Source organism: Heteronotia binoei, chromosome 6 (genome assembly GCF_032191835.1).
Source record: "Heteronotia binoei isolate CCM8104 ecotype False Entrance Well chromosome 6, APGP_CSIRO_Hbin_v1, whole genome shotgun sequence".
NCBI lineage: Eukaryota > Metazoa > Chordata > Lepidosauria > Squamata > Gekkonidae > Heteronotia > Heteronotia binoei.
The window spans coordinates 51,856,362-51,874,947 of NC_083228.1; the positions used below are offsets into that span (position 1 = coordinate 51,856,362).

Below are 18,586 nucleotides of genomic sequence, written 5' to 3' on the forward strand. Positions count from 1 at the left end.
TAGAATTCTTTTAACCTCAAAGTCCATAAAGATAGGTTTCACTCATTTATTGAGAACTGTTGTGTTAACTGTATTAGTGTGTGCAAAACCATGTCATTATCACCCTGCATTGACAATCACTATTTCTGGTTGGTAATTGTTTTGGTTTTTGGAGGATTTCAACCTTTGAATTTCAAAATACAGATTGGCCAATATCTGGTTTCAGAATACAAAAAACCTTTGGAAAATGTGGTTTGCCCTCTTTTCTCTGTAAAACACCCCATATGTTTCCTGAAATTCAATTCAACTTGCTTCTTTCCCCAAGTATTTGATTTTTAAATAATATGTGGACTCAGACAATTGTATCTGTTCCTAGGTAGTGATCAAAATGCAGATGGCAGCACAATCCATTGCTTCAGAGTATATATTTGAAGGACAATAGTTTTGCAAAGGATATTTAGGGTCAACCAATAGATTCTGTATCAGCCCTAATTTTTGTGAATATTCTACTGAAGCAAGCAGGATAATGCAGAATAATAGTATTCTCCAAATGTTCACCAGCAGTGTCCATGGGCAAATCACACCAGGGATGAGGAAACATATAGGAATTGCTACTGTGACTTCCCCCAAGCATTACTCACAGGCTACTAATGAGAACATTATTTAGATGCATTATGACTGATTCACAACATATGGGATATTGTTAGCTGCTTACACTAGGTATAGGTACAGAGTTTGAAACATTAGAAGAGAGTATGCATAGGATTTTCTGTTCTGCACTAAGCAGGTTTCTGGTGATCTCTTCAGACTCTGAATTAAGCTGCAGTTCTTTTAAACTGAACTGCCCTTTCAAAACACATATTGCCTTTAATTACAAATAAATGCCTTCAAGTTAATTAACCCAGGACACTCCCCATTCCTCACAACGACACATGGAGTTGGAACATAGCTAAATTATTACTTTCAAACTCTCTGTTGCTTGCCAGCTTCCTGCAAACTGTGATGAGCTCACCACGAAAGGCTTAGAATGTGGTGCATTTGACCCCAGTAAATTTTGTATTTAATTGATATTTCTGTACAAGAAATGGAAAACATTTAAACTGTTAATCCAGAACTTTTTTTAAATCAACTATAACTTAACTGGGGTATATCATATCCCAACATACAAACAATAGGTTTTTAAACTGCTCCAGAAGGCACAATAATCATTTTTATAGATGAGACAATACCTACATCTTCTACACAATACTGAGATGACTTTCCATAAACTATAGACTACCAAGATCAATAGACAGTAATATTACAGATTTCCCCCCAAAAATCCTTAGAGTAGAGTAGCCCATTAAAATTATTTGTTCTACTATTTTTCATTGCTATGATTCTGCAGTGGATATACATGCGGAAGACCAATGCATGACAAGGAGATAGCGAATACCCTCTTTCACTCTATCCCAGGTTTAAGTCCTGCCTTTAAAAAGAAAAAAGATAGGCAAGCATCAAAAGCTCACTGGTTGATGGCACAGATTCGACCAGCAATTAGCTCAACAGAACAACTCATCAAGAGGATTGCCAGGAATCCGCAGTCTTCAGAAAGGGAAGTTATAAGCCTAACTTTGCTTTGTTTTACTATGTGAACACCACTCTGCCTATATCATTGTTAATCCTTAACAAACAACATCTGTATGTCCCACTACGATTTGGGACATCCCAAATCCCACTACGATATGTCCCACTATGTCCCACTGCGATTTGGACCCATGCCCATCCCAGATGGAGCTGTGGGCCCTGTTGCAGGAGATTATCAACAGGTCCTTTATTGAATGGACCTTTCCCACACCTCTTAAAGAGGCAGTGGTTCGCCCTCTCCTTAAAAAGCCATCCTTGGATCCGACCAAATTGGCAAACTATCGCCAATCTGGATTTGCTTCAAGGTGCTGGTTCTAACCTTTAAAGCCCTGGGGCCTGCTTACCTTTGAGGCCACCTTTCCCCATATATACCCCAGCGAGCACTACACTCAGGTTCTCAAAATCTTTTAACGATCCCTGGGCCAAAAGAAGCACGGTTGGTCACCACCAGGGCCAGGACTTTTTCTGTGGAGGCCCCCAACATGGTGGAATGCCCTTCCAGAAGAAATTAGAACCCTGCGGGACCTGGTACAGTTCCAAAGGGCCTGCAAGACTGAACTCTTTTGGCTTGCATTTAACACTTGAGAAAGGCAAACACTACATTATAATATTTACACCATAGCTCTGACAGCCCAACCGGCACTATGATAACATCTGAGCGACAACATAACAGTAGAAATATTGTCAGCAATATGTGTGTGTACTTCAGATATGATACCAGGAGATCTTCAGCCTCCTCCTGGAGGTTTCCTGCCCTAGGCCTGACAGCACCCTTTGGGTGACTTCATGCCATCTGGCTGGCATGATTTAATTAGACCTGGCTGATTGCTCCTGTTCAGCAGCAGCCCCACACCCCCCAACAGCCACTATGACATGACAGTCAGCACTTCAGAGCAGGGTCTGCTAGACCCAGATTCCTACTGTGAGAGCTGACTGGGTGATTCTGGAACACCACCCACATACTTTTAGTCTAATCTACCTCACAGGGTTGCTGTGCAGATCAAAAGGAGGAAAGGAAAATGATGTAAATTGCTTTGGTCCCCACTGAGTGAAAGACTATCTTTTTCCTAGGTTGAGGCTGCAGGGAGAGGGGAGGAGATGGAAAGTTGAAGTCAATGGGGCAAATAAAGGTAGGTTGATGGTTATAGCTGCCTTCTCAACATACTCTGCTTCCCTCCATCTTTCCCTTCCTTTCCCAGCCGAGCCCAAGGTCATCACACTCACCCACAGCATATTTCTAGCATCCTTTGTATTTTTCCCCACAACGGGCATTATTACTAGTTTCAAGTATAAAATTGAACTTGTTTTCACTATATTTTCCAATTCACTTGTTTCTAATTTATAACAAAAGATATAACAGGAGTCCAGCAGCATTTTACAAAATAACAATTTATTACAGTGTAAGTTTTTTTATTCAGAGCTCACTTTATCAAATGCATGAAGCATTCATTCATAGGATGTACTTATACTCAAAGCTGCAGACAATAGAAAGGTATCAGGATTGATGTTATAAAGAGAAGCCAGTTTAAAACAATATCCAGTAAAAAGAGTAAGCAGTCAATAGCATGGATTAGGACTTTATCTGAAGAACTGAGCTCTAACTCATGAAAGCTTATGCTGAAATAAATTTTGTTAGCCTCTAAAATGATAGCGGGCTCCTGTTTTATTTTGCTGCTACAAACTTATAAGGCTACTCATCTGGAAATACTGTACAGATAAAGATCTGCCACTCTACATCCATACACAATAATCCCTAACGGCAATTCTCAATTGAATACCAGAAATTCAGGTTTTGTGAGACATTGATCTTTTCTGTTCCTATGAACAGCCATGCATTTTTTCCAGATCCTATCCTTGTTCAGCTGGCTTCTGGCTACAACTTACTAACGATTAACAATAGCCAATCAGAACTTGGGTCAAGGTATTTTGCGTTTTGGCCTCGTAGAATCTACTACCATCTCAGACTTGACCTCAAAAGACACATACAAATACTGAATTTAAATTTAGTTTTAAAATGTAGCTAATATGGTTCTTGGGAGGGAAGTTGGCATGGCATAGCCCAGTCTCATCAGATCTCAGAAGCTAAGCAGAGTTGGTATTTGAAAGGAATACCTCCAAGGAAGGATGAAGATGATAGCAAACCATCTTAGCTTCTCACTTGCCTTGAAAGCCTCTTGTTGAGGTTGCCATAAGTCAACTGCGACTGGACGGCATTTTACACAAACACAATATGGTTTTGCTGTATTGTTCTGATGACACTAGAGGGCTGAGGCTTCTAAGGGGCATACATGGACTGCCGCAGACTTCATTCATTCATTTAATTTACACCCTGCCCTATCCCATGAGTGGTCTCAGAGCAGCTTACAGAATAAAAACTCATCAGTGATAAAACAGTAAAAATTTGATATGAAACATAGATGGCAGAATGAATCACAACAACAATCATAACAGAAATCCATGCCTCATGTCAGGCAGAAAGGAGATGCCCCAGAAGAGTCCAGTTCTAAGATAATATCCAAGAGCGAACACTGGAAAAGAGGCAAAGAGCTGGGAAGGCCAAAAGAGGGGTGTCCAGTAAGAGGGTGCCAGTAAGGAAAGGAGGGAAAGGCTGGGGAGTGAGGTATCTGCAAAATATTTTAAATCAACGTAGCGGGTCCCCTAGGTCACTAAAGTTTGAGAACCACTGACCTATAAAATTTCATGTTATACAGTTGTACAATATTAACTATAGGTACAGTTATCTAATTGGATTTTCAAAGCGTTAAAGGCTATATTTTGGATGGTTTACATCTATTTGTTACATCTCTCAGGTATTTTAACTGAACAATTTGTAACTGAACAATTATGACTCTTTCACACTATTTGCTGTCTTACCACAGTCACTGCCATACTGTGAAGCATGACTATCCAGTACAGTTGTGAAATGAAGAACAGATGAGTATGCAAACTATTAAGAGACTGCTAATGATAACCACAAAAATTATTTTCAAAAGCATTCCTGCTTACCAATGAGAACAGTCATGTAAACTGTCATGAAGGGCTTTACGTAGCACCGAGTCCTTGTCATAAATGCCCCACGTAGCTTGTAGTACTGAATCAAGCAGACAGTCCCCTGCAGTCCGATTCCAAAGTGCATAAAGTCTACTGTCCAAGCGAGTACCCAGTTCCAGCGACCAGTTAATAATGGGAGATTCCTCTTCTAGTTCTAGAAAGTATAAGCAATCCAATGTTAGTCATCCTAAATGGATTGCAAGAAATCTGCTACACTGCTCACGTACATGAGCAGGGCTAGAGAAATGCAGTTCTTTTCATTTTAGTGACTACTTTGTAGTAAATGTAAGGGGGGGGAGAGGCGTATTCACATTAAACTAGCAATATGCAAGAATGTGGCACTGTACATGTGTACAGCACAGATGAGACCAATAGGCTGTCTCTACAAGCTTTCTGTTGGCACAAGAGACAGGAAGGGCAATCTCACTAAATTGCTCTCCTCACTGCAGGTTATCATTTTGTCCATTGTGATTATCCCTTACTTGCTTTTGAATTCAGGTAGGGTAGTCGCATTAGTCTGAAGCAGCAGAACAAAGTTTGAGTCCAGTGGCATCTTTAGAACCAACACAATTTTATTCACAGTATAAGCTTCCATGTGCAGTTTCCTCAAACCTTACTTACTTACCCCACACCCTATAAGTAGGGCTTGAGGAAACTGTTTCAATGTATCTGACGAAGTGTACTTGCACACAAAAGCTTCTTCTATGAATAAAACTTTGCTATTTAAAGCAAACATCACACCACTTACCTTTTTGAACATCCCTATCAAGGACTTCATCAAATAGTTTCTCTTGGACAGTTGGTGGCAAGTCTTCAATATCTGCAAAACCAGAGAATTCTACCAGCATGACAAATGGCTTAAGTGTATAATTCATCCAAGACAGGCTTGAGCTGCAATTTTTACAATATTCACTGTACACATTACTTTCCCACTATTACATCATGGTGGTTTACGGACTACAAGAGATTACGTCTTGCCAACAGGCATCTGCCTAGCAGAACTTACATTAAAAACACAGAGTAAAAGAGAGGTTAGAAGCAGGAATAAACAGGAAACAATATATATATAAATTCCACTTATGTATGTATATTTTATTTCTGTGGGCGACAAGGACTACAGGGATGTGTTAAAGGCTCAAGAAAAAAGATGTATTTTGAGGGTAGTTTTGAAGGAAATGAGAGAAGTGGCCATCATGAAAGTATCGACAAGTAGTTTCAAGCATTACAGAGAAATTACATGTCATTGCTTCGACAGAACTATGCTCCTAAATGCATGGATTAGTAAATGTATACTCTGGTTTAAATATATGGGTTAGACAGCCATCTGATCAGTGCACCCATCTACAGTGAGAGATACCTGAATGGACTCTGTCTACCTATAAATTCAACTCTATACAAAAATACAGAAACTGCTTAATATATAAATATATGTAATGGTGTCATGACTACCCATGGCACTTCTACATAAAATAAGGTTAAAGATAAGGAAACTGGTTTCATTTTCTATTAAAACCCTGCTCTAGTAATCTCTACATTATTACTTCAAGCAATACAACCCTTGCTCTCTTTCTCCAGCTTATTCCATTTACCAAGCAAGTGAATTAACATCCGTTAGAGTCGTCAGATTATCTGTTTTGCATTACATGATCCAATGAATCAGAACAAATTGAATACAAAATACAGAGGTGGAAGATAGGAGTCCTTTCATTTACAAAGCTTTATAGCTAGGATCATTTTCTTCTTAAACATATTCCCTTTGGTACTATCAAGTAGTACTCTATATAACTAGATAAAATGGATAAAAAGTACTTCTTCACCCAAAGGGTGATTAACACATGGAATTCAGTGCTACAGGAGGTGGTGGCAGCTACATTCATAGATGGCTTCAAGAGGGGATTGGATAAACATATGGAGCAGAGGTCTATCAGTGGCTATTAGCCACAAGATATAGATGGAACTCTGCCTGGGGCTGTGTTGCTCTGTATTCTTGGTGCTTTTTTTGGGGGGGGGGGGCAGGTTCTAGTGGGAAGGCTTCAAGTGTCCTGGCCCCACTGATGAACCTCCTGATGGCACCTGGTTTTTTTGGTCACTATATCACAGTGTTGAACTAGATGGGCCATTAGCCTGATCCAACATGGCTTCTCTTATGTTCTTATGTATGAGGATGCAAATTCTATAAATAAGTAATAAAAAAATAAGATAAAAGAAGAGAGTAAAATATACAGACCATGGGTCCTTCACATCTATCTTTGCACTACACTTTATCTGCAACTGATCTGCCTAGTAAAAGTTAAACACTAATAAAAGTTAAACACTACTCAGATAGTACAGAGTATTCAAATCTTGGGAATCTCAGGGTTGTGTGATGAGTGTTCCTTAAAATGAAGCATTATCATCTTTCAACTGAAAGGAGATCTGCAAACTTGGTGTGTACCTGTAACACACTTCTTACAAATCCTTTCAACATGTTGGAAACAGAAATCCATCTATACACCCCACAATATATGCCCTTGCCCACTCACAAAAATCTACACCAGGGCAGCACCTTCTGTGTTATTATTTCATGTACAAGCTTGGTTTGTGAAGCTATTATTTCAGATACAAGCCTAGTTTGTGAAGCAACAGCACCACCCATGCCCACGCTTTCCAGCACATACATACCACACACTTAGGGGCCACTGAAGTCCTACTGCAGCTTTACAAAATTATGTGACTTTTCCAGTCCCACTGTCCTTTAAGTAAACTTTCCTTCCCACTAGAAGTAACAACTTGCAGGAAAATTAGCCGGAGGAGGAGGAGATTTTATTGAGGTATTTAATAGTAACCAATATCTTGGGTATATGTAGGTTACCAGAATATTAATGGCATCAAATATTTCCATGGCAGATAATATTTATCAATTAAGTTTATTATTGATAAATGACTGTGATAATATTTGATCACTGAAATATTGTTACAATTTTTGGAACTAGTTATACCAGGAAGAGTTAGAAAAGACAAACAGTTGGCAATTTCATAAACCCTCAACTAGGGGAAAATTATAAGAGAAAAATCTATCACATAATTACCTGCAGGTAACGTAAATGTTACAAGGTCAGTTAGAAAATAGCAAGCAAAATCTCCCTTTCGTTGATGAAGAGAGGCAGCAATTTCACGTCGGATTTGTTCAGTAAGCTCTGGGCACACCATGGCTGGAATGCACTTAGCCGCATGCTGGGATACCTATAATGCAACATATAAACAAATGTATTACCTTAAAGAGAACTGTAAAAATATGAAAAATATCAGCATCCAATAAAAGTCAAGGTATCATGTGGTGGGAACTTTTAAACGGAACATATATAATCACAACACATTTGACAGATGAGATACCATTAGCTAAACGGCTTCCCCCACAGATGTAAAAATACAGTCACTAAACATTTGTCCATCAGTGGCTCTTAGCTATGGTACCCAAAGGATATAGCCTAGTCCTCTGCCTGCTAATCCAATTTTATATTTACAAACTTTTAAACATAGCAGAGCATTCAATATTATTGGGGTGGATCCAACTATCCCTAGGGAGCCCTTTTCCACCTAAGTGCCTCTTCCTGCAGCCTGAATTGATACAGTCAATTTTATTACACAATTCTATTGCAAGCCTAGACAAGGCAAAAGGATGCATTGATATGAATGAAGGCATCTTAGACTAGTGGTTTAAACCACCAAGAAAGAGAGACAGATTTAAATGGTTAATGCAGTACTTGGACTTCAGATATTTCCTGTGCAGAACTACCCCAGGTCTTGTGTCAAACTATATTAGGGCAATAAGAGGAAGCTAACTGTACATATACGCACACATGTGTACACTCCCTCACACACATAAATTGTATTTTAAGAACATTTTTTAAAAATCCATAGCGCTTTCCAGAAGAAAGAAAAAGTTTACTTAAAAACTCAACATTGGAAATAAAGTAATATTCACACTTTGGAAAAGAGAACCTATTATATTAACTTGCTTTCTAGAGCAACTGCTGTTTTTGAAGTGGACAAAACTAGTTCTGCATAACATCTAATGACACCATAGCACATGATGGGAAATACTAGCAACTAATAGCAATTAATTTTTCGCATTTGGGTACTATATGAATAAATAAGAATGATTAGCTAGAGTAGAATTACGTCTTATATCAAGAAGACTCCAAACAGCAAATTGCTGCCTAGTCTCATGTCAAGTTCCACATTTAATCCAAATGTCTACAACACTGCTTTGTCTCATTCCTGGGTCTGTTTGTGGATGATTATAATGGAATGAAGATGCTAGTGTCTGAATCAAAAATTTAACTATCAATTATATCACATGAACTAGGTAGCCCTGTTAGTCTGATTCATTCTTGAAAGCTATGAACCTTGTGTCTGTATGAGAAGTTTATCAAAATTGGGTTCCATTTAACAGCCTGATAACTGAAGAACAGAATTGAAACGTCTTGGAATCTAGAAGGGATGTCTTGTGAAGGCTGTAAAGATTTCCTGATCCCTTTATCGGAAAGAATTTCTGGACATACTATTGACTGTGTTATGGACTTTATTTTTTGGAGGGAAGAAACAGACAAGTGATGTGTATACACTGGTTTAAGTTTGAATATAACTTGTAAAAGCATTTACCTTTGAGCATAATATAAAATTGTTACTTAGCGTTTTTTTCTGATGACTGTCAGTCAATTCCAGCAGCAAACACAAGTACAAACTCAAATGGAATTCAGAACCCAGTTGTTTTATAGATATATATTATCACATTTTAATGTATAAATAATAGTTTTATCAAAGAAGCTGACCTATTAAAAATCATGAAAATTTAACTGAAGTACTCCATGAATATTATATAACAGCAGCGACTTGCATGTCATTACATCCAATCCTCATGGCAAAGATAAATACACACAAGAAGCATTAAAATGCTGGTTTGTTTTTTGTTTCACAGGATGTATATAACTGTCACACAGTTCTAACTAATCAGAAACATTAACTAGCTCCAATCTACTTTGCAAATCAACATCATTGAGATTTGAATGGTATTTATATTACTGAATGTGAACCAAACTATAAAAAGTCTCAGTTAAAAAATCACAACAGAACCAGAGTGTAGCAGGCCATCTCTCCCCACCCCCGTTTGCCTTTTGTACACTAGATGGACCTCCTAATAACTCTAAAGACTTATTCTAACACCTCTGGTTCAACTTGGAGTTCAAGACTAAAAAGCCAAAACTGAAGGCTTCCTCATTATTCTCACTCATAAAGTAACACCTGATAATATTTTAGTTATTTCAAGGATTTGTGCTTCTGCTGAACTCCCAGAAAGAAAAATATTGGCAATTTGAAAACTTACCTCTGTAAGCAGAATTGCTAACATGTCTTGTCTCTGAAAACGTATAGCAAGATGAACAAGTGTGTACCCCACATCAAAAGCAGAAGGGCGATTTAGCAAACGTACTTCATCTGCGATAAGCTGCCGTGCAATATCTCCTCCTGATGACTTGTATGCTTCAATAGCAGCCAAGTCACCTTCTACAACACCTAGAGATATGAAAGATAAGATTATAGGTCAAATTACCATTTGCTGCACTATTTTACACATCGTACACTTGGAACTCTGATTTCAGGAAAAATTTTGAGCTGTTAGACATGGTATCAGATTACACATAGGTAGTTCACAGTGTTTGCTGCAATGCCCCTAAAGGTCAATGCTTATTCAATACCTGCCCATAAATTAGAGCAGGAGTGTCTAGTGGCCCACCCAGGGCTTTAATCAGGTCCACAAGGCTCTTTCCCCCCCCCCACACCCCTTCTGTCCTCACTCTTTGAAACTCCAAGGCTGCTGAAGTTCCCCGCTCTTTCGGCCTTGTCTTTGCTGGCTGCCGAAGGAAGCAAAGCTGCAAATAAAATGTGTAATGTATTTTCCATTAAGGTCTCTGTGCCCAGATAGATAGGGACCAGATACCTTAATGGAAAATCCATTCTACATTTTCCTTGCAATTTTGTCTGTGCTGCAATGTGTTTCAATGGAGTGGAGATAAATTTTACTTTTCAGTGTTCCTATACCCAGTTCAAGCTCATGCTTCTTGGACTTGTGTCCTCGCAAATAAAGGGTTGATGCTTTGAGCTAGCTTGTCTCTGCTGAATGGACCTTAGAACTGGTGCCTAGTGAGTACACTAACCTGAGAACCCACAGCCAAAGAAGGATTTTACACTGGAGAGCCATTGCCAATATGAGTAGACCCGAAGGTGGGGAGAAGAAGCTTGCAATGCCATTTCATTGTTTTCTCAGACTCAGAGCATTTTATATTTTTAGTTTCTGCTGTGATCATGGTGCTTTTTTCTTGATGTTTCACATTAAATTGCATTGCCAAATCCCACTATTCTCCTACCTTTCAATTTTAAACAAAAGATTGCAAGAGTCTGTATTTTAAGTTAAAAAATAGTATATTTGTGTTTTCTGTGTCCTTTATAAAGTGTATATATCCACTTCTCATATTATATTTTATGACACACATGGTCCAGCCCCACAAAGTCCTCAGATCCGGCCTTCCTAACAAATGAGTTCGATACCCCTGAACTAGAGGTCTGTATAACAGGCTTTGTGTGTTACTTTCACGTTGACCATGCCATGGTCATTCTAGACAAAGAAATAAGGAACTTCAATATTTGCATGGCCACTACAGACAGACTTCATATATGAGAATAATAAAATTAGTTTGTTTATAGTTATTCCTACCCACGCAAACAAGCAAGAACAATCTCACCTAAGGGCAATCAATGGACTCCACAACCATTCCTCCAAATTCCACATCTTTAGCCAGTAGGTCAAATGTGTCATATTTGAACATGTGTATCAGAGACCACATGCCAGATTTGCTTATGCCATATTGATGCCACAGATTCATCAGTCACCCTGTTCACAGTAGATGAACTTAGCTTGTTCAACAAGAATGATCAGATTGTGAGTCAATTGGTGATATATTCAGACTGCGCTGAGCAATCTGAAAAGTTAACAAAGTGAAGCTGCCTGTTGGTCAGAAGTGGATTCACAGCTGACTGTATCAGCTGAGAGGCAGATTCTGAGCCATTCCACCACCTTAGCAAAAAAACAACAACTGAACATTAAAGTTACAAAGCAGAGCTCTTTCCTCCCCTCCTAAACTGGACAGAAAAAGAAGCAATGTTTTTGGAGAGGAAGAGCTGGGAAAGGCCAGATACAATGCTTTTAATCTCTGCATTACAAAAAGGAGGGGGGGAAACAGCTCCTTTCTCTGCCTTCCTTCACTCAAGAAAACAGCTTCAGGTTGGCAGAAGAAAAGGACATCAGCTGGCCTCCTGATCACCCTCTGGACTGTTGCCCAAAATCTGCTGCATTTCAGCAAATGTGCAAGGCAGCAAAGTCTCAAGGGTGTTCAGAAGAACCAGACTTCCAAGTGATCAACCGGAAATGCCTCCTACTCCCCCTCCTCCCAAAAAAACCCTTTTGCTATGCACAGAACAAAATCAAAAAATCATAAGCCAACTCCCTCATTTGCTGGAAGTTGGCTTCTGATGGATGCAAGTAGCAAATACACAAAAACAGAATGCAAGCAGTCAAATAGCACACTGACTACCTAATCACCACTGGAAACAGGAGACCAAATTGACAAGACTTTGAAAACCCCTAGCAATGTCCAGAAAGAAACACTTGGAAGATTGTCATAATGTTCAAGTCAGTGTCTGAGAGCCCCTGGAAATCTTGCCCATGAGAATATGCTAGTGGAATATAATCTATTGTACAATGCATAAAGGCTATCAATGCACAAATCTGAGTGGCCAGAAATAATTCATTCTACCATTTTATATTACATCAACATACAAAATAAAAGGCAAGGACAATAGATATTACAACTAATATTACACAAAACTTTGACATGCACTACTCTGATATGAAACTACAAGATCACATCTTGGTGTTGGAAAATGATTTTGGCACACAGTCCAAATACATGGTAGTAACTCTGCAATAAACTGAGGCTGTGATCACACACACGAAATAATGCACTTTCAATCCACTTTCACTGCACTTTCCAACCGGATTTTGCCAGTTCACACAGTAAAATCCAGTTGGAAAGTGGATTGAAAGTGCATTATTTAGTGTGTGTGATCATAGCCTGAATGTTCTTTAGAAGTATATTGATGCTTATAAAGACCTAATTTTAATCCCTGTAGTGTGTGTGCCAACAGGGCATTTCTTAGCATAGGCACAGCAATGAAAGATGGAATCTTTCCTGCTAATTCAGTCTAATTCAACACTGCAAATATTCATAACAATAAGCTATGGGTTGATCCCAGCTATTTTCCCTTATCTTAATGGTTGGAGAAGAAAGTATCTTCCATGACTCCATATAAACCTCTCAATCTCCCTAAAAGAATATTTCGAAAACTATATTGCAAATAAGGAAAACTCCCTGCCACATTGTTGACGAAGTCTTTCTTTTTAAACTAACCCATATCTGGAGAGACTGAATTTTCTTCAGTCTCTTGTTCCCAAACTAACATCCTTTCCCCTCCCCTCTATTGGCAAAAGTGTATAAAAAGTTACCCCACAGTCCCAAATTTTTGGTAGGCAGTTTGGAAACCATCCAGGACACCTTTTTTTTTTCCAGTCTCCCCCTCCATAGGCAGGTAGCTTGATAGGAAAAGGCTTCAGCTATTTTACTAATGCTTTCGTTTTTCCATTCTGTAAAACAGCCATTTACTTTTCAAAAAAAAAAAAAAAAAAGCTCAACCTTTTAAACTTATTTTCTCTTTCTGTTAGCTAAATGAAATTTCTATTTTTGAAAGATTATTCTTCCTCATTCTTTCAAGAATGGTCTAAATCTCACCCTCAGTATACATAGGGTTAAAAACATCAATATTTAATGCCCCACATTGTGTTTCCACTGTGCCAGCAAGGGGATGGCTTTGCTCATTTTGCATGCATGTACATAGTGATTTGAGTAACAATATGTTTCATGGAGGTTGAAAAAGAGCTACAAGACTAAGGAAAACAGAGAATTTCCATCTTAGCTGTTTCTATGATCCATGACAGGCAGTTTGGTGTAGTGGTTAAGAGCAGCAAACTGTAATCTGGAGAACCAGGTTTGATTCCCCATTCCTTCACATACAACCAGCTGGGTGACCTTGGTTCAGTCAACAGTTCTTTTAGAGCTGTTCTCTCAATAGCAGGTCTCTCAGAGCTCTCTCAGCCCCACCTACATCACAGGATGTAGGGAGAGGAAAGGAAAAAGACTGTAAACCTCTCTGAGACTCCGAATGAAGGGCAGGGTATAAATCCAACTCTTCTTCATTTCTAGTCTGTGGATTCTTATGGTTAGCATTTTAGGTTGCTGAATGCTATATATTCTGGATTTTACAGCTTGGTTTTAATATTTATCATTCTTAGAAGATTTTTTGGATTTATATCTCGCCCTATACTCTGAATCTCAGAGTCTCAGAGCGGTCACAATCTCCTCTATCTTCCCCCACCCACCCACAACAACCACCCTGTGAGGTAGGTGGAGCTGAGAGTGCTTTTACAGCAGCTGCCCTTTCAAGGACAGCTTCTATGAAAGCTATGGTTGACCCAAGGTCATCTCAGCAGGTGCAAGTGGAGGAGTGGGGAATCAAACCCGGTTCTGCCAGATAAGAGTCCGTGCACTTAACCACTACACCAAACTGGCTCTCTTACATTGCTTTTATTATTTTACGATACTGGTTTTCTTTTGGAAGCTGTCTCTTTCTAGACTCAGGAGAGGAAGTATGTGTGTGTATGTTTGTGTACACACACACACAAACACACACAAAGATGAGGTTCCATTCAAGTTTGTCTATCCTCTCTTCCAGACAGGAATCAGTTCATAAAAATTCAATCCCGTCTCTGAAAAAGTGGCATATACATTTTCAAAATAAAAATTGGTGGCTTCTTGAGCTAGGAGATGCTGAAAAAGTTCCGAATAAGTGAATGCCTATCAAGGATGAGGACATACTTGTGGTAGATTATATTTGATTTAGATGCAATTGAAAAAGAACATAACCTTTGCACACTTTCTTGCATGTGCCAGCAGGGCTTTCAGAGTCCAAAGCCATCTGACTGAAAAGGATTTACTTGATAAATTTAAGCAAGATATTTCATTTAAACATCAATGACTGAGTATAATATTTTCCCTGGAATGAGCCTCAAGAAACTGGTAGTTCTGATACAGGAGAACAAGAATTTCTTCCTTCTGAGGAATGTCCCCTCTGCAAGCACCAGTCGTTTCCAACTCTGGGGTGACGTTGCTTTCACGTTTTCACGGCAGACTTTTTACGGGGTGGTTTGCCATTGCCTTCCCCAGGCTTTTACACTTTCCCCCCAGCAAGCTGGGTACTCATTTTACCAACCTTGGAAGGATGGAAGGCTGAGTCAACCTTGGGCCGGCTACCTGAATCCAGCTTCTGCCAGAATCGAACTCAAGTCGTGAGCAGAGAGTTCAGACCACAGTACTGCAGTACTGCTGCTTTACCACTCTGCGCCACGAAGCCGCTGAGGAATGTAGCAACTACCAAAAAGAAGTTCATAAACACCCTGGATATGAAAGCAAGAGGAAGTGAAATAAACAAATAGGCAAATTGCCAGAACCTTAGCAACTTGAGGATCAAACAGAGATGGGCAAATACATACTGAACTGCAATGAGCCAACTATGAATGAAGCAGCAAGTCATTTTTTATATAATTTCTCTGACCTCTAGACCAAAGGGAACTCACTCACAAGGATGGGAGTATGCTCAAACTGCTTCAATCCGGTTGGAAGATCAACTGGGGAAATGAAGCAACACTCTTTTCTCAAGAGAAGTGGCAATGAAACACTGTTCCTTTATTCGTACTGATGACACCTAGGCAATTAAAAATGTCTTTCTAGCCTGACAGAAATCACTTCTCAAAAATGTAAGCACAATGCTAATCATCTTGTAGAACCTGAAATGAGTAAAACTGACCTCTCTAGTACCCAAAGAACAGCAGTTGCACTGCACAGGATCCGCTGCTAAACTTTTAATGTTAGCATTTCACTTTAAAAGTTAAAGTAACAGCGATGAACTATGAATTTGGGATTTTTAGTTTAGTGTATACGGAAAGAATACAATTCACTCTTCCTAGGGGACCTGCTTATACCCACTGATTAGAAATTGGGTTTTCAGATCCTTTCAATCATGATTGTGTGTTCTTTGGCATAGGAGGTTTTTTTTAAATAAAATAACATAGGTTACAATTAACTATGACTAGACCTCCTTTAATTTGTCAAGAAAGGGGGAAGGTAAAATAAGCTATATTCAGGCTCTCAGAATGCTGGAATGGCCTTGGGTCAGCCATGGCTATCACAGGAGTTGTCCTTGAAAGGCCTCACCTACCTCACAGGGTATCTGTTGTAGGGGGAGAAGATATAGGAGATTGTAAGCCGCTCTGAGTCTCTGATTCAGAGAGAAGGGCAGGGTATAAATCTGCAGTCGTCTTCTTCTTCTTCTAAAGATGGTTCTGAAGTGGCTAAAATAAGCTAGTCCAACTAAATGACTTCACATCTCTCCTATCACAAGAAGTATGGAGGACTTCCTGTCCTTGGGATGAACATACCCATGGGCTTGTCTGACATGAGATATAGGCACAATAACTGTTACTATAAAGGTTGCAGCTACCACTATGAAACATTGCAATTTGGAGCCCACTTGCTGTTTGCTGTTACTGTGGAACATTACAAACAACCATCAAACAGACACAGTGACCAGGACAGACTCCTCCCACAGTGTATTGGCAACCACCTGCTGGTGTACTCCATGACCAACACCTGCAATGATCATTATTATCTACCTGCTCTGCTGCATGCTTACCAGCTCTCTTAATCAACCTAGTTCCTACAACTCAGGAAGCTGCTCAACTGACAGTTTAACTCTCTTGTAGGATAGGTACAATTCAATCTGTGATCCTGTGGGGCTTTCAATGCAGCCTGCAAAGGCAAGAGCTGACAAACTCATTCATCTGTCTGGCTTTCAGGTCTTTATACCTTTTCCTGTTCAATAAATATGTGGAGTGTTTCATAGCCATGCCTGTTACTTGTCAAAAAATTAGACCTTTAGTAAATTTCTTGTTCTTTCTTTAAACATAGGCAAGCCTTATATTAAACTCTAGGCCTTTAAATGGTTTGAATTTACCAAATGGAAAATAATAGGTTGTTGATATGGAAGAGTTGACAAATCAACCTGGTGACCTTTGGATAGCAATTCAGGTAAAGCAACAAACCATTTGTTGGTTAGGACCCGACTTGGTGCTAATGCTCCTCAGATTTACACTGCACCAGGGATTTCAGATCACCCCTCCATCCTGTCATAAAGTGGCCTCCTCATGGGTCATATGTTGCAACAGGTTCAAGTCAACGTAACTTCACAGGCCTGGTATTTGATTGAGCAAAAGGGCCCTGCCCTCTCAAATGTGAGGCCTTAAAAGGAGTTTTTGGTCTTTGTTGTACCTCGCTGACTGCTATCAAGAACTGTGATAGGTCAGCCTCAGAATGGACCAGGCTCTACCTGGCAAGATGTTCTCCAGACAGAGAGGTATAGAATGCTGCCTGACTTCAGCCCAGAAGAATAACATCTAGCAACTCTGAATTAACGTCTTACTGTGCATTTAGAATCTCAACATGTACCTTATTTGTTCTATTCCTCTGTATGTTCTTTTGAAATATTCTTGCATTGTCTAATAAATAACTTTTGCTTATAATTGGGTGCTCAGTAAATTCAACTGCTGTAATCTAATTTCAGCACCTTAGACCTTACCCACCAGGTGAATTGTTGTGGAAACTTGTTCTGCAACTGCACTGCCTTGCAGGACTGACTTAATTCCCAGTAAAGTTAGAAGCTTGCCCCTTGACTCCTGACTTTGTGAGTAGTTCAAGGGGCTGCTGGCAGACTACCAGACTGGGACATGTGTGGAGGCACACCCCAGGGTTTTGTGTAATTTTGTGCTCTGCTGGCCCATACCAAGAATCTCCTGGATTGACAGTAATAAGTTCCCCAACTGCCTGCTCCCAAGTTATCTCAGCCATCTTCAAAACAGGATTCACACTGGGAGGAGTCAGGGCATCCTGCACTTATCTACACAATTGTGCCCAATCAAGGGAGAAGGCTCCTCTACCAATCTCATCTCCCCCAATCACTGCTGGTGTGTGACATGGCATGTTCAACTTAGCATGTGCAAAACAGAAATGTTAGGAAGACATATATATAAAGGGATCAGGACTTCATTATAATGAAATAGACCAAGAGGGTGCTTTTATATGGAGATATGATTGTAGGCTACTGCAACATTTATTGTGTAGATCATCTTGCTTATACTGCACTATCTCCTACTTTTGTAATCTACTCTCTGCATTGTTTACAGTATGTCACAGTTCTGTTTACATCGTTCCTTAATTTCTGTAATCTTACTTCTATCACACTGTTACTAGATGCTGGCTGAACTGTTTTATACATATGATAGTCTGCCTTAAGTTGCCATGAGAAAAGCAGGCTACAAATGAAACAAATCTGAAAAAGGAAACCGGGATGCAGTACAAGCATTCCTCTGGGATGAGTAAGAACAGGTGGCAATAGAGAACAACCTGAACACAGCAGAGGTGGCTCTGACCAAGGCCAGTCGCAATGAGCAACCAAATCTCAAGTAACTCTGTTTAATGGAGCTGTGCCTGGAGTTTCCCTTAAGAGATGTCCTCAACTAGTCCCATGGAGGGTATGAATCATGGTATGCTATACTTACATGTTTTATTGTGCAATATCATCCTCCACAGACATTCCTGCCCTGGCATGTATGGCTACTTTAACACTGAAGATACTAAGGAAATGCTAATGGCCTAAAATATCAGCTCTG

At 39.5% G+C, this 18,586-nt stretch overlaps 1 protein-coding gene across 2 annotated transcripts in view; it reads right to left on the bottom strand.

Moving 5' to 3' along the window:
• Window positions 1-18,586, bottom strand: part of ZRANB1 (zinc finger RANBP2-type containing 1) — an 80,050-nt gene that overhangs the window by 25,962 nt on the left and 35,502 nt on the right. For both annotated transcript variants that reach the window (XM_060241445.1, XM_060241446.1), the window contains 4 exons: window positions 10,022-10,209; window positions 7,725-7,878; window positions 5,405-5,476; window positions 4,612-4,810 (listed from right to left, as the gene is read on the bottom strand). In XM_060241445.1, the coding sequence (XP_060097428.1) occupies window positions 4,612-4,810; window positions 5,405-5,476; window positions 7,725-7,878; window positions 10,022-10,209 (613 nt within the window). The remainder of the gene's footprint in view (window positions 1-4,611; window positions 4,811-5,404; window positions 5,477-7,724; window positions 7,879-10,021; window positions 10,210-18,586) is intronic.